The sequence below is a fragment of the Rhipicephalus sanguineus genome, chromosome 11, assembly GCF_013339695.2.
Source record: "Rhipicephalus sanguineus isolate Rsan-2018 chromosome 11, BIME_Rsan_1.4, whole genome shotgun sequence".
NCBI lineage: Eukaryota > Metazoa > Arthropoda > Arachnida > Ixodida > Ixodidae > Rhipicephalus > Rhipicephalus sanguineus.
Window position 1 is genome coordinate 54,431,797 of NC_051186.1, and position 25,280 is coordinate 54,457,076.

The following is a 25,280-nucleotide window of genomic DNA, read 5'->3' on the forward strand; positions in this document are numbered from 1 at the left end:
CAAAAATAGGACTTTATTTCCAAGAATTGCGGAAAGATGCTGCTGCGACTAGAAGACAACAACTAACATTATTTGTTCCTTCTCGTGTAAATTAGTCTACGCCGTACGTGCTTCACAACCTTTGTACATGTTAAAGAACACTACGAAAAGAACTGTATTAGTAAGTTCCCTTCAACGATACCGAAGAAAACCAACCCTGAGAGGAGTGTTTGTAAAGCCAGAATAAAACCACAAGGAAAGACAGTCCGTGACAGCACCTTCAGATTTCCACATTAGCTTGCTGTGATATTGATTTTCATGGCGGCTGCTAAGAACCAGTTCGCCTTTTATTGGTAACTCATTCATTCATTCATTTGCCCATTTATTGCTAATACTTATTGGTTGTATTGGCATTTTTGTCTCTTCTTTTTCTTCAATCTTTCTTTGCACCTTCCCATTAGTGCAGGGTAGTAAACCAGAAGTTTCAATTCAAGTTAACCTCCCTGACTTTCCTTCATTTGCGTCTCTCTCTCTTTGTTGCTAATGCTGGACTACATTGTACTTGAATAAACCCGTATACTCATCTTGACAACCTTTCAGAACTGTTACAGCATCGCGATAGCCTACATACGAGAAAATACATTAAAATACACAATGAACACTGGGGCTTTGATGGGAAATTCCAAAAAAATGAAATCTGGGCTTTCATTTCCCCTTATGATAACTGATGTATTACAGCAACATTAACAGAAATACGGTGCTGCAGGCATAGTTATCAACGAAAAAGGCGCTGCACCTCACTCGTCGCTCTCGTGTGTGTCTGTGCTTCCAAAAAACCATGAATCTATACCAATTAGTGCAATTATCCACTATCCTGCAGCCTAAAGAGTGTTGCTTTGAAGTGGCATTCACTGCGACAAATGGCAGTGACGGCGTGACTGATCATGACCCTACGCCAAGGAGCAGCAACTCTCATAATCACCAATGTTCACATTTGTGGCTACGAGAGCTGCTCACAAATGCTCACAGAAAATCACGCTTGCCAATGTTCACATTGGCGAGTGTGATTTGCTGTTGCCACATCAAAACACCTCGCAGTCGGTGCTGTTCACATTCGCGACGGCATGACCGGTCGTGACTTTAGGCCGAGGAGCATCAACTCGCACAGTCACAAATGTTCACATTCGTGACTATGAGAGTTGCTCACCAATGTTCACAGCAAATCATGCTCACCGATGTTCACATTGGGGAGCGTGATTTGCTGTCGCCACATCGAAACACGTTACAGTTGGTGACGTTCACATCCGCTCGCCCATCCATGGCTGTAAAATAGCCATCACCGCATTTTTACATTTTACTCGGAGCTGCCGATTGGTTGGGCAGCTCCGTGACAAAACTCGATTGCGCGAGCTTCGTCAGTCGCTAATGTGAATACTGCCTGAGCATTCAGTAGACAGCAGATGATCTGTAGTGTCACTGTCACGTGGTTGGTGGCGATGAATTTGCTTTCCGGTCACAGTTGGAATGTCTCTTGCACTTTGTCGGCAATCATTTCAGCGATGGCGAGAGATGACGTGGCAGCCGGTGAAGGGGCGTTCCGAACGTGTAGAGTGCGTTTGGCGAGTTCTCCTTCACCGCTGTCAAAAACAAAGTCGTCGACTAGATTTCCATCGCGGTCCAGGGCTTGGGCTCTCACCCCAGAGGGACCCCTGTAATGATGCACAATTGTTGTATGTCTGTACAAACTGTCAAACTTCAGTACCACACACTGCTCAAGGCAGTACTCTTAACAGCTGTACTCAAATAGCACACATTCAAAATGATCTACAACTATTTTGCAGTCATTGACGTTAACAGACTTTCTGATTAATCTTGTGCAATTCACAATGTACAATGTCTAAGATGAATGTCAGGTCGAAATGAACTAGTCACTACACCTGTTTCACCTTTAATGATGTTTTTTCCCCTCGCCACACAGAATTCTGTCAAACCCCCAAATGTAAAGAATGTGGTGACTAGAGCCAGGGCCGTAGCCAGGGGGGGAGGGTTGGGGGGGTTCAAACCACCCCCCGAAATTTTTCGATTTTGCTTACCTATATATACATGCACACATACAAACACATGCACAAACATACATAAAGTATGCCTGAACCCCCCCCAAAAAAAATTTCTGGCTACGCCCCTGACTGGAGCAATCTATTCTTGCATGACAACCATGTAGAGATGAATATTCTTGAACAGTGGGTGTCACTGAAGCCAACAATTTGACAATGTTTTGAGCAAGTTCAAGATGGTCGCTGCCTCAAAGAAGACAAGACCATTTGTCAAAACGTTGGCTCCAGCAACAACCCCTTTTCAAGGAATATTTATCTCTTCAAGCCTTCATCTCCTCCTGAACTTCTGCCGTGTTTGGATAAAAGCCCATGCAAGAAATTCCACAGCCACATGCACTTGAGTTTCGTTAATTTGACTGAAGTAGTCCAGATTATCCAGCAGATCCAATTAACTAAAAACAACAACAGAAAAAAGAACATAAAGTACAACGCCGACTCAATTGGCAGTACTACTTGGCCCAATTTTAACATATTTCCGAATTGAACATGCACTCGCATCTTGCGGAATTAGAGAAGAAAGTGAATGTGAAGATGATGCTGCAGCACCGAAAGAACACTCGATTGCAAGCTTGATTTCTTTTGGCAACGAAAACAAAGCATTTCTTCAATCAGGGTCATACGAAAAAGACAAAAATCGGCAAATTTCGTGAGAAGAAGCTCCTTTCGCTTAAGACCCTCCATCATCACCTTTCAGAAGCTCTTTATCGCTATGGAAGACCACAGGAACGCCAAAAACATGCCACATGCCTTGTTGCCACTAGCTTAAAGGGATTGACATATTTGTGCAGCACAAATTGGACAAGGACAGATGACAGGAGACAACACAAGCACTGTTCTATCACGTTTAAAGGGACACTAAAGTAAACAATAACTTAGTTGAGACTCGTAAATTATACAGCAAAAGCTCGTTAATTCGAACTTGAAGGGGACTTAAAATTGTTTGATGTAAGCGGAGTTCGAAGTAGCAGGCGAGTGCTAAAATGAACGGACATCGCACCACACTGCGCAGGCAGAACCCACAGAAGCCACCTCTGGACTCGTTATCGCGAACTAGGCGCTACTACACGTTTGTGACACGTGATTTCGTAAATTAAGTTCATGGAGTTCTAACAGCGAACAGAATTAATTTATCAGTCAGTGATACGCCAGAAACAAGCACTGACATGCATTTACGTGAGCAGTGAGCCTTATAGTGAAATATATGAAGCTATGTATGCTCCAAAACACATTTATTTACATGGCAGAGTTAATGCACTCAAACTTAAAAGTAATCAGTAATTTGCATTTGCTCGCGTTTCTTCCGTCTCGACTCCATGAGCATCATTTGCAGCTTGCCCAAGAGCTCCAGCGCAGCGTCTGAATTCTCATCTGCTGAGAAATGCTGCTGTTTAATTGTTTTGCATCTCTAGTAAATTTGGTTTGGTTTGGTTTTGCAACACATTGTAATCACTTTGGGCCGACTTGTGAGAGGAGCTGTGAAAATCAGGGTTTCCCAGTTCTAATTAACCGTTGTGGATACCGACGCGTTCGAATTAACGGGAGTTTTCCCCCACTGAAATACACAGGGCTGTGCCGGGACCAGGGCGTCGGTTCGAATTAGCCGAGTGCGAATTAACGAGCTTTTATTGTACTATGAAAACTGTAGTGTCAACAATTTCACCGTCACAGGTTTAATAGTAGATGAGAAAATCAATGCCAAAAGTTTCACGTTTAGATTTTCCTCTGAGAAACCTAATTTGTTAAAACAGCTGATTGGGCGAGTTGGTGATTCATGACACTTTAAATACGAGCGCTGTAACTTAAACAGGGACTTCGGAAGACAAGGACAAGCGCTTGTCCTTGTCTTCCGAAGTCCCTGTTTAAGTTACGCGCTCGTACTTAAAGAAAAAGCTAATGTCATGGATTTCAAAGTGATTTTCATAATTTGGCCACAGTGGCTTAACGAAAATTTTCCGAAACTGGGTATGTTAACAATGTACTTCAGTTTTACCGATTAGGAACAATGTAGGCCCAAGAAGACACTATCAAAATCTATGGCGTCGCGGCAACTGGTGCGGGAACTGGAAGATGGTGTCGCCACCTACATTTTCTTTTTGTGTACTTTCTCGTTTGCCAAGCACCTCATTGCAGCAGGTGTGGCGTTTTTAGTGTCGTGAAAGAGTTATTTACTAATACAAGAAAATTTCCTTTTCTCTTTAGTGTCTTTTTAACAAGCAAATAATTTAACGCTTCAATATAAATTTGTATTTAGACTAAAAGCAGCATGCCATCATTCTTAAAGGGACCGACAACTGGTCAGAACGGGTGATTAGATCCTGGTGGAAATGAAAAGGCCGCGAATTATAGTGACAGATTCCAGAATACTTTTAGCGATCTGAGTAGGATTTATATTTTTAAATCGCGTTTAAAAGTAACAAAAACCGGTATGTCGCGCAGCCTAGCGCGAGCGCCATGAACCAGACGTATGCAGTCTTAAGCACTTTGTTGTACGTTGTCTAATGCTTTTACACGCACCAGAACGAGGGCTGAAAATTTGAATATGTATGTTATTGTCAATTCCCGTTTGTTTCTAAGGTAAAAGAAATAAAGCATGAGATGCGGCGCTGCTTTCGTGGCTTCCAGTGAAATGGAGGCTGCGGTGCATGCGCGCGGCGTCCGGCGGCGTTTTCCGCGTAGCTCGACTCGTCTGCTCTCATCGTATCGGACTTTTGAAGAGTAGCACACGAGTTTGCGCTGCTGCTCGCAAAATGCCATCGACTTACTGTTCTGTGGAAGATTGCTACCACTTCATGAACAGCACTGCTGGTGTATCCTACCACTTGTTTCGTTTTCGAAGGCTTAGCTTGGCTTGGCTTGACTAAAATGTGATAAAGTGACCTGTGTACGGCCAAAGTACTTCTATAAGAAGCCCCAGAAAAACGCTATAACTATTGTAAAATAATTTAATAAGCTAGAAGGCAGTAGTCGCGTCACCGCAGGCTTTGCAAACGTAACATTGCCTTTTCATACTTAGGGCATAACTTGTCACCACTGCTGGCGTATAATCGCTATCGCGCTCACCTCTCACTGTTTGCAGCATGTGATACTAAGACTGCATAATCGCTGCAGATCGAAAAACTCTGATTACAAATGTTTTACGGCGTTTTCCGCGTTACCACTACGTGATTAGAAGCTCTGACCGGTAAGCTTCCCATTGCACTCAAGAAAACGGGTACCACAAAAGTTGGTTGTCGGTCCCTTTAATGCTCCACGTTAACACATTCCGTCACCATCTATGGTCGCCATAATGTGATGGTAGGGCTCATGACTTGAGACTGGATTTTAGGCAAATGCCTAGTTTGTTCCTTACACTCCTATTGTGCCACTTTGATATAGGAGCATGAATCAGAGGCTATGGAGGGCTTTTACATAGGTTTTATAGCGCTTATATATGCCTATTTTTGGTCTTCATGCCTATATGCCTCTAAGTGCCTATAAATGCCTATTTTCAAAACTGGCACCTATGTGAACACTATTTAACCTCAAGTTTCGGTTCCCTGTGCACTTTCAGCCCGTTATTCATGTTACCGTGGAAAATTGGCTGTTCGGAACTCTATGGGGTTCAACCTACTCCTCTAGTTCAGTCAACTCCCACCTGGAAACAACCGCTAGCAGCAATTAAATGGGATGCAACTGCAAGCATACATTGCCACGTTGACATGGTGCGAGCGGTTGGCGAATGCAAAATTGTGGAGAGCCATCAGGGGAGAGTGAAGAGCAAGAGAAGAGAGAAAAATGTGATGTGCACGCGGCTTCTGTTTAGTTTGTAATCAGGGGCGTAGCCAGGGGGGTGTGTGTGTTTCAAATGTTTGCCTCACCGAAATTTTTCAGTTTTGCACGTAATATATATATATATACACGCACACATACAAACATGCACACGAACTTACATAAAGTATTGTTGAACCCCCCCCGCCCCGAAAACATTTCTGGCTACGTTACTGTTTGTAATTTACTTTTTAAGGAATTCACCACCAGGGGAGAAATTGGTTCTACGCGATTTGACCTGGTCAATGGGAAGAATTCCCTCCTTCTGGTCTTTTAGCGATCTGGATGTTTGCTCCTGCTCTACCTTCTCAGTCATGCCGAAAAGAAGGGCACAGAGGTGTGTGTTGATTCGACAGTGGACACTTCACACCACGATAAAGAATAAACGGAGAGACCGTGTTCTGCAAAGCGTGCGTGACCAAGGAGAATTGCACAGCTACGTTCAACTGTTGGTGCCTGTGTACCACCTCAAACAATAACATTTTTTGTTTTCCTGTCGTTAATAGAGGTAGCGCACGTCTTCCTTCGAAATGGCATTTATGTAAAAAATTATTGTGCCTATATTTACAATATTGGAGGCCTAAAACGTTGTTTTGCCTGCCTATTTTTGGCACCTAAAACGCACTTTTTTAATGCCTAAAAATATGGCCTCTACTCATGACCCTGGCCAGACAGGCTGCAACAGTAGGTTGTTGCAAATACGGTTTTAGTTCCCTATAGGATTGGTCCACTCAAGTAATCTTCAAAAGCATGGAGGACGCTTGAGCTTCGCTTTAGAGAGTAGAACGCAATAGCGTATCAGCCCCCTTTTACAAAGCCTTCTTATTCAATAGCCAGGCTTCGATTCTCGAAGGTCACCTTGCGCCTCGAGGAAAGGAATGTCTGTGTGTGTAACACTGGCCATTTTAAACTCTTCTAGAATGCCTACTGCAAGCACAATTACAAAACAGTTACAAACGCCCACTAGGCCATAATTCGTCTTTCTGTGATGTAGCAAAAACCCACACCTACAAACGTCTACACCGAAATTGGTGCCACACGAGCTCTTTGACGCTATCGCATTCCGCCTCAGCAGGAATTGGCACTATAGAATTATATTAAATTTTGTGTCCAACTGTTTCCTTGTCGAAATCTTTATGACATGTTTGACTCGCTGACATGTTCCCTAATCGCTGCCAAGACCACAGGAACGCCACAGGAAAACAGGTATTGTCGTACTGCCACTACAGAAACCACCACTGTTATAACAAACGAGGTACAGTGTGTGGAAGGCGACCATCTAGATGGGTTCCAACTGTCTGGCAAAGGCAAACTTCAGGGCGGAATAATGAAAGTTTGGTCCCAGAAAAGTGCTTTGGCACAATCTGGGATCTTCAATAGTGATCAAATTAATGGAAGAATCAAATTAAGCAGAGTCAAATCAATGGGAGCCTAATGTGCAACTGAGTAGGGTTGCTACCTCTGCAGGGAGAAAAAATGAGGGAGGAAAAAATGAGGAAAAATAACCCGTCTGTTTTTAACAGCAGAGCTGTTCTGAGTCTACCCTTTGCTGCCCGGCGTCATGCAAGAGCAAAGCCAGGCCACGTGACCAGGAGAGGAGGGGTGAGGAGGGTATCGTATCAGATGTGCCACACAGGTCACGTGACGAGCGTACCAATCGGAGAGCGCGCTAGGAGAAAGGCAATGGAGTTTGCACGGCTCGAGCAACAGCGGGACCTCGCATGAGAGCAGCAGCGCTGACATCCACCAGCGAACCCCGAGGTTCGAGAGGAGGAAGCGCAAAAGAAATGGCAAAGAAAACGAAGTCCACCACAGCAAAACAAGCGAGAACCAGAGTTAAACATAAACAAGAAAACGAATCACAGCAAAACACACACACAACACCAAAACACAGAGCCAAGACAACAAAAATCACAGAAAAACACCGAAGGAACAACCATAGCACTGCTGTTTTCAGATTTCACTTTGTGGAACTGGGTTTAGCGTTTTGTGATGCACACTGAACGTGAAAGGCATGCGCAGATAAGTTTTCGTGCCTTCTTTCATTTCCGCCGCTGTGAATCTCTCAAGTTGTTAGTCAGCGTTTGTGGTGTCATGACTTCTTTTTTGTGTCCGTGTTTGCATGCCCTGTTTTTTTAAAACGAATACTTACCAACTAGCTCAGCTCTCTGTAATTCTAAGCGAAAGTACAATATGAAAGCCAAATAATCTGGTAAGATGTCTGGAAATTAGCGCCAGACAAAGATAACTCACCGTGAGACATCTGAGAACTGGAGCTGTGGGATGTACTTTTGCAGCTGCTTCACCTGAGCTCGGATGTACACGCCCCGATAGAGCTCCTGCCAGGCGTAGGACATGTTGCGACCGACCAGCTTTCGGAAACCCCTTTTGAATGAAAAGAAAAAGAAGGTAAAATAGGTAAAATAAGTGAATACATGGCTGACTATCACATTACAGTTGAGCCCGACTATATCGAACCCGTTTATATCAAATTATCCCATATATCGAACAATTTCTAAACACGGTAAATTTACATTGAGATTATATAGCAAAAGTTACTGTTACATCGAACGAAAATAGCAACGACAACCGATATATCAAACTCCATGTGCCTCAAAAGTGCTCCAGCAAGTTGGCTTTCCCTCGCGGTGGCGGGGAAAACTGCCGGCGCCACCCTAGAAAAAGTGGTTCAGACCCGGTTGTGCATGGGCGAACACCCCCCTGCAAGAAATGATCCTGGCCCACTCGCAGCGCTTACAGCCAATCAGAGGCCGTCGTGCTTTCTCCGAGGCGCGGAGGCGGTAGAAGTGAGCGCCAATTTTTCTTTCTTTATGCTTGTGTGCCTGCTGCTGCCTGTTTTCCTCGAGTCCTCATTCAGCGTGGTCCGTGCTGGTGGTGTTGCCTGTTGGTGCTCTGTGAACTTTATTGGCGTGCTGTCGTCATGGCTTGTGCAAAGAGGCAGAATTTGCCGTTCGCCGCGAAACTCGAAATCATAAATCATAAATCGTGGGCAGATGTCACGAAGGAGATGATCCAGAACTGCTTTAGGCATGCCGGCTTCCGCATGCCTGGTGATGACACCCCAAATTCCGATGACAGCACTGAAGACACCGCAGCTGTTTCCGCCGAAGTTTGGAGCGAGCTGGCAGAGTTCCCGGGAGCTATCGACGGATCGACATTCGACGAGTTCGTCAGTGCGGACGATGACGTCGCCATCATGGGTGAGCTACAAGATGAGGACTACGTTGCAGACGTCGTGCCGAGCACGAGCCAAAGCGACAGCAATAAGGAAATTGACGATGGCCCATTGCCTACATCCTCCGAAGTGATTAGTGCACTTGCGTTGGTCCGGCGCTACTGCGTGAATGTGGAAGGTTGCGGCCTCAGCTGCTTTGACTTGTTGGACAACGTGGAGGCGTGCGTGCTGTCGCAGGCAGCGAAGTCGTTGACACAGAAAAAAATCCAGGACTATTTTGTTCCAAAGTAGGGCACGCAAGTAAGCCATCATATTAATAAAGTACTTTTTCTTATTGTTATGTGCCTTTGTGTCATTAAATCCTATAGCGGGCCTATATCGAATTATGCCATATATCGAACTAATAAACATTTTTTGGCGAGTTCGATATACCCGGGTTCGACTGTACAATAAACAAGGTCATCGGCCAAGCACTCCATACAGATGGTTAACCAGCAAAGCTGAAACGTGCGGCCCCAGTGTTTATCATGAGCTGGGATCTATAGAAGTGTCTTGTGTTGTAGCTTTTGATTTCTCTATGACCACATTTAAGGGATGCGTGCTTCAAACTTTGCGTCTTGTGACATTAGCTTACAGAATATTAGGAACACCTAAAGGACTTTGCAGGCAGCGATTCATGCTGTGGCGGGCATAATCCATAGCTTTATATGCTAATGAAACCTGAAGCGAAACTAGTGCTAGCACAGAGGAGACCCTTTGAGGTAGCAAGTGCCAGCATTGCTTCTTCATTATAGTGTCTGTGCCCTCACGGACTGGACCGCCACATTTTCCCCCCTCCTCGACATATACTATATACAACTTTACTGTAAAGGTAATATATAGGAAAGGCAATGTTAAGCATTACTAAATGAGCCCACAACGAAGCACCACTACACCCCTGAGGACAGGCCACGTCTTTCTAAAAAGTGTGATCTACCTGTGTAAGACAACCTGATGCTTCCTTTTTCTTTCTGCAGTAGTTGGCAGCCAAATTACATTTAAACAAGAAGTCTGACTACAATTGGTAAATGATTTCCAGAAAACTGTGCAACAAAGTTACGTTCAAAGCAGGAATAACTAGTGTAAAAAAAAACTTCTTCCATGTGCACAATGGAGTGGAAAATGCAATTGCACAGGTCATAATACTGTTTTTATGATGACTTGAGGCTTATTTACGAAATTAGTGAAGGGGACGGGTTCAGTAGAGTGGCTCTCTATGGAAGTGGCCTGATGTGCAAGGCCGCACAGTGATTTAAAAGTGCCTCCTTCGCTTTAACTTGTGGCCAGGCTCAGTCCTCGAAGAATGCTACCGCATTGGGTAGGTGCCTGTTCAGAAATGTACCTAAGACCCACACATACCGTTACAAGGTTATACATGTTTACAGTGACCTCCCTCTGGCATGTGCAACGTTTTCTCGCTTGCCCTTCGTGAATCTGAGAGAGAGACTAATGACGTCGATTAAAGGGGCCCAGCAACACTCTCTTAACATGGTCACAAAAGGCTGCTGATTGGTGGTTGAGGCTCCTGTGAACATGTGAGCCAAACATTATAGCGCAGCATGCGGTATGGAATTTACAATTAAATGTCAAAGTCAGCTACAAATCGCTCGCTTTTCTCTTGAAAAATGATGCAATATACCCAGAATCGTCTTTGTCACATACCCAAAAGCGCACGGACACAGCCATTGGCTGATTGGAGCATCGTTATCTGCATATTTAACATGGCCGCCTTATCGTGCTGCGACGTGCCCACGCCACGCCATGCTCTACAGAGCATGCTTGTGATCACACTGAAAGTGAGCTGCGCGTTCAAGAAAACAAGAAAAGTACTCGAGGTCATGATGCGCACTGATGCACGGACATAGCTGCTTGCCCCCTTGTCATCACACACTGTGTTGCTTTCAGCGTGCTTGCTGGAACGAAAGAAGAGAGAACGTGCTTAGAGCACGCAATAAGTCCCTGTAACTCCGCTCATACGTGACAGAATTTATACCTTTGCAGCAGTTGATTCATGAGGCAGCAAACTTCATTAGCGAGTCCAGTTGATGATAACTTGAAAAAAGTGTCACACGGCCTCTTTGATTAAGTGTAATTCGAATGTCAGTCGTTTAGTGACAATAAGTGGACATCCGAGAAAGTGAGCTGGCGTGGCTGGAACGATCGGTTTGTATGTTAACATACAAACCGGATGCACTGACCTGTAGGCCAGCGCATCCACAAGCTCGGGTACGTGGATGTCAAAGTAGCCGTAGCCCTCTCTCCGGAACGCGAGCACGGCGTTTGGCCCCAGAAGGACGCTGCCGTCTATCCTAGGTGTGTAGTGTACGCCGAGGAAAGGAAAACGTGGGTCTGGAACCTGAGAAAAACACACAAATGAATCACACTGAATCAATTGCAATTCATGCTTCACAGTATGTTGTATTAAATAAGCATATAAATCCTTATCCGAAGACAGTTGATGTGTATTCATCTAAACTAAGAAACTCAGCATACTACAGGCTGAGCCAATACATGAGAAATTAATCAAAAGTACAGGCGAATTGACTGAGGATGTAAATAGACTGCGTAATGTATAACGATACGCACACATTCAGAGAGTTCGCATTTAAATTTATATACATCCGAACTACATGTTCATAGAGAGTAAAGGATATTACGAACTCTATTCAGCACTACTTTTTTTTTTTGCAAGTGGACTTACAATCGAAGCTGAACTTTTTCAGCGAGAATGGCCACACCCAGACACATTCGTTGTACAGCGAGTGGCAAGGAGTTCACAGCAATGCACGTAAGCATGTGTGCATTTCCTTGAGTGTAAGATCGTGTTTCCAACAAAGTCAAAACAAAAGGTTTCTGAACTTACGAGTTCCATACAGAACTTGCGTGGAACTCAAACACTGAGCAAAAGCAGCATTTTTCTGACGGTAGGAGCGTCTCGGTGTACAAATGCCGGAAGACTACATTTGGGCATTAGGAATGTGCCTCAACAGTTGCCATTCTTGAGGAAACAAGTTGTAGAATGAAGGGTGATAAATGCGGTGTTGCTTGTTGTATAGTTCACTTATGCGTGTGCTGTGAATATGGTGGAAATATTTGGGGCAAGTGCAGGAGTTGAAGCAGGCTCCAACATTCTGGAGCAGGGCTGGGAGCAGCGATATATGAATGATTCGAAACAGCTCTGGAGGAGTAAATTTCTAGTTTTGTAGCCGAGAAAGTGAGTTTTGGAACAGTTGCCCGCCTAAATACATTTAAATTTGGAAACGTTTGTTTTCAACAAATACGGCTTCTAAAAGAGAAACGCTTACGTGCAAAAGTGAAATTTCTGTTGAAAATTTTATGTTCTTGCCAAGCAACATTAAAAATGAAAGTTGATCAATCTGCAACTGTATGAAACTTGGCAAAAAACAGCACAAAATTGAGACAGGACACAAGAGGAAGAAGGCACGACAACAGTGCTGCCTTCTTCGTCTTGTGTCCTGTCTCAATTTTGCGCTGTTTTTTGCCAAGTTTAACCATGAACCAACTAGCCCAAGCCTCGACCATTCTATGAAACTGTGTAGGCAGTCTATGTTCCAGTAACAATCTGAACAAAAACACAACACAAGATCAATATAAATTCATGTATTGAGCATGAGAGGCATGAAATACGCTGTAAAAACGAGTAGTTACACTGCCGGTGCAATTCAAGTCTTCAAGGTAACATAAACTAATGGAAGCCTTGAAGATAGCCTAGACTGACACTAATAACAAAACGAAACTTCACTTCTTCATTTAACTGAAAAAGCGGATCAATATCTTTGATTTGTTCTAGCACACCAAGGCAGCACAGAGTTTACGTCACCAAGCAGAATGCTCCCACTCTCAATCTTGTCCATCTTTTGCTGCCACTCCCCTGGTGATCAGTTGTTGACCACATTAGTGAACACCAGATACTGTAGCATCAGTTTTTCCCTCTGTAATGGGACCTTAGCATTGTTTCGCTGAGCACGGCACATCCTTCATCCGCTGCGCAACGTGAATGTGCAGTGGGGATGGAAAGAAACATGAACAGGGTAGAATCCACATTCTCTGCTGTTTCACAATTCTTTTCAAGTGGTTGTAGCCTGGATGGTAATGAAAAGCCACAAGAGTCATCCATGATGCAATCAAGAACCATCTCGCATCTTTTTATTGCCATGCCACCAAGGTCAGAGCGTGATGAGAACAGCGTGCTGCGCTGTTCGCGTTTCTTTCCATCCCCACTGTATACTTGTTCTACTCCCTTAGTTCAGGCCCCTGCAGCTACAACCACTGAGAGGACGCTGGGTAGCTAAGAATGAGGCACAAAGAATGCATGCCGTCGAACACCTGCAGTCCAGCACGGTATGGTTCGAGACCTATGGAACTACACACGCGTGCTACACAATATGTCACACCACATAACCATAACAATGGCACCATTGTTCCCAGTCAATATGGCTGCTAATGCATCGCAAACTTTTCTGCCAGCGGGCGGGCTGGGCCATAGTGGATGGCTGTGCAGGCTCGCCCTCTACTCAGTTTTTTCCTTCCTTTATAGGCTAGCTAGAGTATGTTACGGTACGAAGAACTTCATTTAAAGTGTCCTGAGAAGTGCCACCTTTTAGGGCGACACCTCAGGGCGCTCCCAGCATGGGGGCAGCTAGAACTAGCCCAACCGGCACATCGCAGGCTCTCTGGACAGCCCAAAGTCGATGATAATAGTCCGAGCTCTTGAGGGCCAAGCTTCATTTTTGTTCTGTGAGGTACTTGTACCCATGGAACGAGGGGCACAACCAGAACATGTGCTCTAGATTGCACGTCTCGCAGCGAGAGCACTGTTTCGAGTGTTTCGTGAATTCATTAAAAGTGAAGAAAGTGTCTCGGAACTCTTGGACCGCGAACTGTGACAAGGCCTCTCCTCCCACACGGAGGGTTAATACACACGTCTGGGAGTGGGCGATGTCGTTGAGGATGGTGAGCTAGTACAAATTCTGGCCGAAGTTAGAGTCACTGGAGACAATCTTTTTCCAGAGACTCTAGGGCTAACTGAATGCAAATGCTTCCAGGTATGAGCTGCTTAAACCAGTGGTGCGCACACGTCCAGTGTTGCCTGAGGAGAAACTGCAATCGCCTAAACTTAGGGAACAATTGTAAAAATATGCCATTCCTGATGCAGCTTGGTGCAGCAAGGAGCATTTGGCACAACTGGCACAGTAGTTCCACACTTGTGAGTGCTGTGTACATCCCAGCAAGCACAGCTCAACTGCTCATCACAGACCTCACAGGAATGCCAGAAGCAGGTACTCGCTGTTTGCATTTCCTATATGATCATATGTACAGGTTTACCCAGCAATCCGAACTAGACAGTAGTTCAGGGGATGACAGATGCTGGAAGTGTGGAGAAGTCGTTGGACAACGTTTGTCGCTGGAGCTAGTCCATCAACATAGGACTTCTTAAACGAAGCTTGTATTGCCCTTTAAATGTCGTTGGCATTGTCAGCGTGAATGCAAAAAAACCCGTCGCCCGCAAGAGCACAGAAATGTGGCCCTCAAGGGTGCACAGGCCACATGCGTATTTGTGTGCACTGTTTTCCAATAAGTGATGCTCTCTTGATCACTGGTTTGTCGGTGATCAGCCATTTCTGATACGGCAATGTCATCTTCTATCGAGATTACCGAGGCGACTTGCCATTTCACGTTGTCACCTTTCATTGTTGCCCCGGTATGAGCACATGGCTGTCGTTGTTGCTTGTAGCAACTGAAGCGTTACGCTGCTAACCACATGGATGAGCGTCTAATTGTCGGCATGGAGGAAGGAAACAGGGAGAAGGGAGCATTGCACAATGCAATAGAAAGAAACGAAGAAAGAAAGAAAGAAAGAAAGAGAGAAAGAAAGAAGGAAGGAAAGAAGGAAGGAAGGAAGGAAGGAAGGAAGGAAGGAAGGAAAGAAAGAGAGAGAGAGAGAGAAAGAAAGAAAGAAAGAAAGAAAGAAATAAAGAAAGAAAGAAAGGTAGTAAGCCAGGCGCGCACACGCCAAGCTTCACTTGCCCCATATTTTCCCGATAAGGCAATGGATCCTGAAGTTTTTTCCCCTAAAGAACACAAATCCCCTCGTCGAAACATTACCTCCAGCTACATACCTTGCTCAAGAACTACTCATCGACTTGCCTAGCAGAAAATTTTGGTGCAAAATTGGCTTTGTTAACACCTTCAGGCATACGAGCCTTTGACCTGTGAATGCAAGATGTAACCAGTGCTTCAACTGCCTACAATTCCTAAGAGTGCAACTGAACACGACCTCAACTTGAGCGTTAAACCTTTCACATGCCACCTATGAAGAACTGTCTGTAAATGTGTCAAATCGATACTATGTTAGTTCAAGGCACTCAATAGTCTACTGCAGCAAAATTAATGTCATATATGTTAATTTATGTGTGCTATAGTAACTAATCCTAATTAAGTTGTAATTAAATATCTATTTATCCTGATGTCATTGATGCTCTGTTTTGGTATAAATAGAATGAAATCTCAGGCTAGAAATATAGTGCACATTCATTTCCGGTTACGTCCATTTTGCAAAGAAAAATTATACTTTAAACATGGCTCGCAGGAAGCGGCATGTCGAACGACTCGTCGAACGTGGTAGTGCCTTCAGCAAAGTGATCATATGCAACAGTACGCTGCAAAATGAAGTTAAATGAAGACAAATTTATTATGCAGGAGGTTCAATTCATCCAAAGCTTGATATATCTCACTCTTTCTTAGCCCTTAGTTTATACCAATAGCAACAACAAGTGGTGTACACAATTGTGTACATAGCGTGTCAAAGGGTTAAGGGGCCCACTGCCCCACATGGTCACATGTTAGCAATGTCATCTGTGACACTCGTGTACCAAGAACTTAGAACATACTCCTGGCATTATCAGAATGCACAATGTTATTTTTCAATAGTGATGAGTAATAAAGGAAGTGAAATAAGACATTATGACCAGTGTTTTCCGTGACATGAATGCTTATAGCGTTGGCGCAGTGGCAAAAGCGTAGTGCCACTGGGCATAGAGCCGTGGGTTTAATTCTTTGATGTGGCTGCCACATTATGAGTAAGCAGAGTGCAAGAGCGCTCTGCTACACACAAAACAGAAGCAGCATTAGCTTTTGCTAACAACTGCACAGCTACGTGACGATACTGCTGCTACAAAGAAACTTCGAAACTTCGCTGTACTTTATGTCTGCTTGATATACAGTGAAACCTCAGTGATACGAATCTCACGGGACCGCCAAAAATATTCGTATCATCCCAAATTCGTATCACCAGAAAGCATAGAAAATTAGCATGCGACAAAAGAAAGCTGCCGTACATTTTCATTTATTGCTTTTCAGGGCCGCAGCAACGTCAGGAAGAACCCTGAATGATTGTCAGTTAAGATTTAGATGTCGGGAATCATAGCAGCACTCGTAAATATACGGCCCGTACGCGCATATTTAATTAATGAACCAGGTGCGTTGTGACCCGCGACAGCAGTAGCCCCTTTAAAATTTTAGTATGCTTTTTTGCATGACACCGAAGTACTGCAGCGAAAGTAACAAAAGAAGCGCTTTGACGCTATGGATCAAGGCCACAAGATTACAGAACCACGGTCCCGTGTTAGGATTCTGTTATCGTGGAGGTGTTGGGGATGTTTTTTGGGAGATTTACGGCCATAACCGCACAAGCGCAACCTCAACGGTCGCGCATGTTGACGTTGTGAACCATGACTCCTTCGCCAAGACCATCGTCGCCTTTTTTCGGTCCTCATCCACCCTCATAGGATGTCTGATGCACGAGGCAGGCACGTGTAAACACAGTACAATGACAGCAGCCCGCGTCAACGTGTTAGAAAAAAAATGCGTGGTGCTGATGACTTCTGTAATCTAAACGCGAAGGCACATGGAGGCACATGAGAGCCTCAAAGATTCACGCACACAATCGATCTCGGAGGCCGTGACGCGTCTCTGAAGGTTTATTCTACCCGTAAGAAAAGTGTTTTTCTTACACCGCGATTCTGACGATTTGGCGGTGTGGCGCGCATGCCCACGCTTGCATTCCCGCGCTCGCACGTGCTCGGCGCGTCTTCTGTGACAGCGCGGACAGCACCTCTCCGTACCTGGGCGGTAGCGTACGTTCGTATCAAACGTCACTGGGTGAAAATTACTTCGCAACAACCGTACTCCATTACACTGCAGGCCAATGGGCCTTGGCCGGGACGAACGAAAAATTCGTATCACCCCGAAATTCGTATGAGCTGTGATCGTATCACCGAGGTTTCACTGTATGTGCATGAGTGGAGCAGCAGTGCACCTCAGATTCATGATGCAACCTATTTTCAAAATTTTTTAAAGCAAAGCTTAAACGATGTCTGCAAGCTTCCAGTGGCACAGTGCTGCCATACAAGTACTGCAGATGAAAAAGACATAAAACACTTACTGGGTAGATGTTTGCTCGCACCAAGTCTGCCTTCTCTGGCTTGAGCAGAAGGTACTCCCCACGAAATGGAACAATCTTTGGCTCTGGATTGCAGCCCTGAAAGCGCTGCCAGTTTGTCCGAGTAGAGACCGCCGCAGGTAACGATGTAGCGACAGCGGACTGCCTGTAATCGCATAACAACACGAGCATGTTTGTACCTCAACACAACGATGTTTCTACTCAAACCAAATTACCAGGTCGATAACACAACTTTCGAAGTGGTAGGCTATATGTGCAACTGTCACTCCAAATGAATTGCTTTTCATGGCATTAATGTTTTTTTTCTTTTTCTGTATGTTGTAACAGAGTATTTTAATGCACTGTGCCATTATAATGTTACCCACATTTCATTTAGCTTATTTCTTTAAAAGTACTACATGTAGACAGTGTACAAAGAAGATGCTGGGCTAACAGCTGTTCACCACTAACTATAGTTCTAAGGCTCAGTAACTGCAACAGTTGCAGGAAACCACACTGCTAGAATACCTTTATTTTCTGAGAGCGCCATGTTACAATAAGCCAACTGTACATAACCAAACGTCGACAGACTTAAGACTGATAAAAGGCGCTTCACTTCAGTTCTTGATTTATTTGTAGTGATTCATAATAAGAATCCAAAGGACCGTTCGCTTTGCAACTAAACGTGTGCTTGGTACTAAGTTGGGGCAACTGGCTTACAATGGATTGATAGATTGTGGATTGAGGTGGCTCTAAAGAGGTGTGGCTGATGCAGTATCAGAAGTAGCACATACTTTTATGTGCGATGAACTTAGGAAAGAAGCTGAATATTGACAGGAATGGTTACTAGACTCTCCGTTTGACAAAGTTTTCTAGTAACACCAGGGAGTGGGAAAAAGTTGGGTGTGGGGTGTTCATGCCAAGGTCGCATAGCAGTCTCTAAACACATTTATTTGGGCACTCATGCCTGCTGTTCACAGTAATTGAGTCAAGGGAATCAGAAAGTTTGCTCAATTATGGTAATTATTATTCATCATTAGGATTTCACATTCCTCTGCGTATCGTTATTTTTTTTGCCAGCTCAATGACAGCAACATGCATATCTTGTGTATTTTTATGTGCATACAGCCTGTGTTTATACATGTCGAACAGTTATTGGGTTGAGCACAGGTGTGCATTGTTCAGCTCTCTGTTAGGTATCGAAATACCTCCGAAGATAGTCAACAAAGCGTTGTGGCAGAACAGCGCAAACAACAGGACATTGAACACACAGGACACAGCTGACAGGACACAGCACACAGGACACGCTGACTACCAACTTGTTAATAATCAGCGCTGTGTCCTATGTGTTCACTGTCCCATTGTTTTTGCGCTGTACTGCCACAATGTTCACAAACCAATTCAGCCCACCTAAGAACTCTTGGTAAAAAAAGCCTTCCCACCTGCTTTTACACCTATATTGAACCAACAACATGTCATGTGTGAATCATCAGCATATATTCTTGGCAATATATGAAACATTCATTCTGTCAGCAGTTGTTCTTCAGGCATCAAACAGCTTGTGCGCAATGCCAGCAACTGCCCATGTATATATTTCACTCTGCACAGCCTCTTTCCACAGTACCTTCTTGTCGCTGACTACCCTGACAGGATGTGCGAGGCCCCCGGTCCTGGACTGGCTCTCGGCCACGGTCTCGATTGCACGGACAGGAAAATTCAGGACGACGTCTCCACCTCGGCTCAGGAAGTCCCGACCGTACGACTGCGTCACCTCACCCCAGTCTACAATGCCTGTGTGTGGGGACCAGAGTGCCTGCAAGCCCTGCATGCCAAGAAGAGAACACTCCTGACACCAAAATTGAAACCTCGAGATGTTTGTGTTGTTTGATTGCCCTGTATACGTGGGCACTCCTGACCGATTATTAGTGGCGAACATTCCCTTTAAGATATCTTAATTTGGTTTTAAAGTAAGCGTGAGTGCTCATCTGAGTTGGCAGCAGCTCGTGACATCGCCGCTGGTATGACATCGGTCAGGGACCCCATGTTACATTCCACGAGTAACGCGAGCATTGTCGACGTCACAAAAGATTTGCAGGGCGTACACAACACCACGACTGGCAGCCAATGAAAGTTCTTGTTCCTCACCCCTCTCACTCTGTTGTCGGGCTGCTCTCAAGGTGGTTCTGGCTGCTTGTGCCAGGAATGCTTTTCTTTTTCCTGAGGGGACACATTCTTAACAGGCTTAGCTCATAATGAAGCACCCACATCGTTTCATTCTTTATCGTGCGCGCGGCCCTGATTTGAAAATTGCACTTTCAACGTCACCAATGCTTGAGCGCAAGTGATCTTAGGCGCTCCCCTGCGGTGGGGCGCTAGTTTCTTATGACTTGGGGGGGGGGGGGTCGCAGTGACGCTAAAATTGGTCAGAATTAACGATGCTAACAATAATTATATCATACCTTAGAGCATTTGCGGCTCAATTACAGGATTACCAGACACAAGGCTACAAATTACAGTAAAAGAGCCACGAACAAAAATTTCGCTGTCAGGGGTCCTTTAAATCTGATCAGGTGGTTGTAAAACCTGCACAGAAGTACTAACACCTTTAATACGAGGTACACCGCACCATGCTTTGTCATATTTCAAGCTCACTTTAAAACAATTCATAACAATGTCTATGCAATAACACCACACAAGTCTGGTCCGTACTTGCAAGTGGCATGCTCTATGTGAGCAACATACCGTGCAGTTTGGCTCCACACTTTTTATTTCTCGGGAATCCAGCCTCTTCAAGTCTTTCACCCCATTCTTGATGCCCCTCTCTTCCAAGACGTCCAATCGTGGAACTTCGTCGGGTTCGACGGCCACAATAAGCTGCAAAGAAGGAAGTTGCACATCACGCATGCAAAACAAACAAAGCGTACTCAATGGTATTTCAAACTGTGACCAATGTACAGAAGCCTGTTCACAATGCTGAATGTGAAGAATGCCACAACACCTTCTTGTTACTATGCCAACTGCATAACCCCCTGTGCTGTTAAAGCAAAGATATAACAGTTAACGTTGGTGTACTCGTGGACAACTTTTCTTGGCAATGAAGGGAAAGCTACGGGGCGGAGCGTCTGCACGTGTACTGCTACGCGAAGTAGTCCGGTTTGGCGTGTGTCTCGTAACGCCGTGGAAAGTGATGGCTCGCGTTGCATTTCGACGCAAACGCTGCTTAGCGTCTAAGGTACGGGTAAAAGGTGCAGCTTTTTCACGCACGCAAAAACGCAAAGTGACAACGTATAAAGTAAAAGAAGTACATATATCTCGCTTGTGAGCACTGTGTTCCATCTCAAAAAGCTACATGTAGAAAATGAAGGAGTATTTTATATATCTCAAGCAGAAAATGCGGACGTAATTGTGGGACTACATTCATTAGCGGTAGGATACGTGCATTGTGGCTCTGTAGCCTTCGCTTTATTGCCAAGAAAAGTTGTCCGTGAGTATAGCACCGGCAAAAAGAGCGACAAATAAAGAACTGCATTTCGACACGCGCAGTTAAAGAAATGTTTTACATCTGCTACCTTGGGTGTGAGCAGCGTCAGTAAGTGGAATCAGTAGGAGAAAATGGAAGACTGCTTCTTCCGATTCTCTTTGCTGGTTGTCTCATGCAAAAACCCCTCCATCTATATGTACCACCTTTGCATTTGTTAAGTAGCACAAACCTTCAATGTTTACTGCTGTTCCCCTATTTTTGTTGTACACGCAAGTTCTGCGTCTGCAACTTGCGCTTTCGGGAGTTCTACTTCTTGAATATCTTTTCTTGCTTCCGCAGCTGCTACATGCTCCCCCGTTGAAGCAGCAGTAGGGTGGCTAGCAAGAGTACTAGGTAAATCATGACATGTGGCCTCATTGATAATGCATGACGGGAATGATGACGTGTATTTTGCATTGTGTCTTCCCTCATCGCCTCCATTTAGCCCAGTGCTTCTCACTACAGCAGCGGCAGATGGCGAGGATGCTCCTTTGAACCAGAAGCCAAGACGACGTAATCTTTGCTTGATGCCGGAAGCCGAGGATATCGTATTAGTGAGAGAGCTTGGAAGAGAAAGACGGGTTGACAGAAATGCATAAATGGAAAGGCATTAGGTGACACAACTCGTAAGTTTTGCTGAATCAAAATAAATTGGAGCAGTGCTAAAAGAATTTGGAGGACACTTGAGCCAGCTATGCAAGTGAACATTTTTTTGTTGAGTTGCATAATTGGGATTGCTAGGTCATAGGCTGCACTGCAAAAGAGCTTGCTTAGCACAGTTACTGACTCAGCGATACTGAATCTGCATGCATCTTATTTGTTCTTTTGTTCTACTTATAGTCCCACTAAAATATGCACTGAGCATAACTTTCATAAACTATAAGACGAGTTCTTTATCTCTTAGTAAGGAGAAGGCTATGCTCTGCTGAAAGCTGCCTTATTCACATTATAGCTACTATCTCCGTTGTTGGCATTAACTATACTGCCATATTAGCCAATGGACATGATCCTGCTCAAATCAGCGTGAGAAATTTCAAGCTCTGTTTAAAACAATTCACGGCAACATCTTCAAGAGTGGAATGCGAAAGCGTAATCGTGAACCGCTCGCATCGCCTTCATAATTGCTAGCCTGACTTCGCTTCTGGGTGGACACCTCAAACGTGCCACAAGGAAAAGAATGTCTGTGCGCGTTAACACTGGCTGTTTCAAACTATCCTAGAGTTCCTAGAAGAGGGGACAAGCAGAATACACTGCAGGAACCTTGAGAAGTTGTTTTGATGTTAAATGCAGTGCCGATGCATTACTCACGAACAACGAAAAATATATATTTCCTTACCTTTCCACATTTTTGTAAGGTATATTGTGATCATCGAAATACTTGTACGAGAGGTCCAGTCCTCTCACACACAGTTTTGCTTTCAGCGATCCGGGAGTGTAATAGATGCCAGCATGGATGACCCCACTGTTGTGTCCACTCTGATGAGCGGCTATAGTAAGAAAATAAAAGCAAGTGTTAAGTATGCAATCAGCTTAATTAGCGATATTCTCTGCACACAAAGAAAAAAAAGGTAATGTTTTCGTTCGCTGAAAGACATCACAACAAAAAGTGAGCCGCATTGCTCAGAACAGAACAGGTAAAGCTGCACGAGCACCTGTCGAATGAAATGATTTTCTTAAAGCTCAACATTTTAGCATTGTTGCCTGTCTGGTTGGGCTAACTAATTAAAACTTTCAAAAGGCGCCAACCAAAAAATTCTTTTGGTTGGTGCCTTTTGAAAGTCTTGAAATGATTGTCTGTTAGTTCTCATTAACGTCGCGTCTAACAAGAAAAAAACATGCGCTTAAATTCCCCTTCTTTCGTTCATTCGTAGTGAGGGTCTCGTTCTGGAAGACTTCATGCCTTCAGGTAGTATGCGAGGGATTATTGGTCAGCTGCCAGCTTGAAAAAAAGATCACGTGCTACGCGATGCCAGCAGGCAAAAGAAGAGTGTTTCACACTCGCCGCCACGGCTGCGAGCAGCGTTGCAACCAGTTCTAGGTTTAAATACACAGATGTACCCAATAAAGTGACGGTGGGACGACCGCCGCCTGTAGCTCAATTGTTAGAGCATTGGACGCGTTGTTCGAACATTACAGCTTCAGTCCCTGCCGGCGGCAAGTTGTCTTTTCGTCCACTTTACTTTCTTCACATCTATGTCACAGTTACTACGCAACATCCCCCATACTGTCCTTGGCTTGATTGTCTGCTAGTTCTCATTAACGGGGTGTCTGTAATTAGTGATGGTGGACAAAGTGGGATGCAGCCTTTAGCAGTGATAAATACTGTTTTGGTACTCTCTGGCCCTGCCTAGGCCCCATGATAATAAACTTTAGATGACATCACCATCGCTCTACTTCATGTTTACAGGAAACAATCGGACCTATGTAAGCAGTGCCGTCATATAAATGTTTAACTATGCACGTTTCGCAGTGCATTTGTTTTTGAACTGCGACACTGCTTCAGTGAAACATTACTTTATGCGTTGCAACTATAACTTGAGGACGTGTGGTAACAAATCAAAGCATGGTTTAGTGCTGCCAGTAGGCCAGCGAGATGGTTGGAGAAATGTACCACTCCACTCGCTCTGTTGTATGTAGGTTCAGCAAAGTGGTGCCCTCCAGGTAATAACTGCGTATATTTAGTAGCACAGATGTAAGAGGTATATGCTACACATTGAATTACATTATGCATACCTATCTGCTCTTTCACAAGCCATGCGCAACTTCTGAGTTGCAAAAGGTAAACAGCGAGAGAGTTCTGTTTAACCTTCACAGAGTTGGATACCGTATACTAAAATCAGAGAAAAGGTGGCAACAATGACACGCACACTAGGATGCCACTGGGCTCCTTGCATAGAAGTACAGATACGAAAAACGCAATACTCAGTAGGAGGTTACGTTATCAGAGAAGTCATTGATCTGAAATGCGAAAACTTGCAGATGGAGAGAGCGCAGAACGAGCGCCGGGCTTGCACTGATATTCTGACCGCATAACTTTGTCCGTATCAGGGTGACTTGAAGAAAACGGCACACGAGTACTCCTGATAAAAAATGTGAACATCAACGACGTTTTTCTGCTGGTTGAACAGAGAAATTGCAAAAGGGCGGAGGCAGACATTTCTAATTAAGCAGTAGGGACGGCGTATAGCGAGTCTTGTCATACGTTCTTCGCGTAAACTCCGTGAAATCCAAGGTCACTTGTATACGTAACGCACATCATCGCCTTGAAACACTTCGCTCAGCGTGAAAAGTAGGTCATCATGTCGATTACATAATACACGGACCTGCGGCTGCACGTCGAAGTGGAGATCATCCAAGTTTACGGAGAATTTAAGCGCTTACCAAGTTTGTTTTCTTTTTCCACGATGGCCAGCTTGAGTTTCGGATGCCGCAACGACAGTTCCCTCGCCGTTGCCACTCCAACAATGCCACCGCCGACGATGACTACGTCGTACTCTTTCTGAGCTTCCGCCGGGTCGCTAGAAAGTTGTGAACAATACCGAACATCTCTATTCAGCACTCCGCGAAGGCATAAATGACGCGATCTCAGAAAACCAGAACTTCGAACTGAGCACGTAATTAGCATCATGTTCGTCCGCGTGCGTCCCTAGCCAAGCATGTGCGCGATCTGCCAGTCTCCTTATACGTTTTATTTCACCTCGAAGGACTTATCGGGCAGTGATTTATCAGTTACGCAATAACTTCATTGTCGCTCAGGAGCGAGGCGAGCACCTAAACGCGACGATCCACACGCTCTAGAGCGGCTACATTTCACTCAGTGCCCTACCTGTATAAACACATGCACCTCGAAGTTTGAACGATGCATTCCGATGGCAATAAGCTTCGCGATCGCAGCGAGTAAAAGTTTGAAACAGATGCCTCGCGAAATGACCGACGCCACCGACGCTTCAAGAGGCGCAATGTGGGCGCGGCCATGTCGGTGCGCATTGCCATCGTACGCGCCTGAACGGCCTGTTTTTAAAACTTAGCAAGTGACGTCATGTTTAACGAGAAGAGAGCTTTCCCGCAAGAGTGCCGTAGTTCATAAGGCTGCCACGCTTGTATTCGCACATTTGAGGCCAAATCGAACGCACTCAACAATATTCACGTGATCAAAACAGTCAC

At 44.7% G+C, this 25,280-nt stretch overlaps 1 protein-coding gene across 1 annotated transcript; it reads right to left on the minus strand.

Moving 5' to 3' along the window:
* Positions 1-25,101, minus strand: LOC119374770 (L-2-hydroxyglutarate dehydrogenase, mitochondrial-like). The gene is given in 11 exon segments (XM_049420273.1): positions 1-1,688; positions 8,154-8,285; positions 11,334-11,491; positions 17,600-17,695; positions 17,697-17,762; positions 19,221-19,418; positions 20,339-20,470; positions 20,913-20,921; positions 22,461-22,603; positions 24,498-24,634; positions 24,943-25,101. Coding segments are annotated over 11 exon segments (1,416 nt in total). The 5' UTR covers positions 25,092-25,101; the 3' UTR covers positions 1-1,492.
* Between the last annotated feature and the right edge of the window lie 179 nt (positions 25,102-25,280).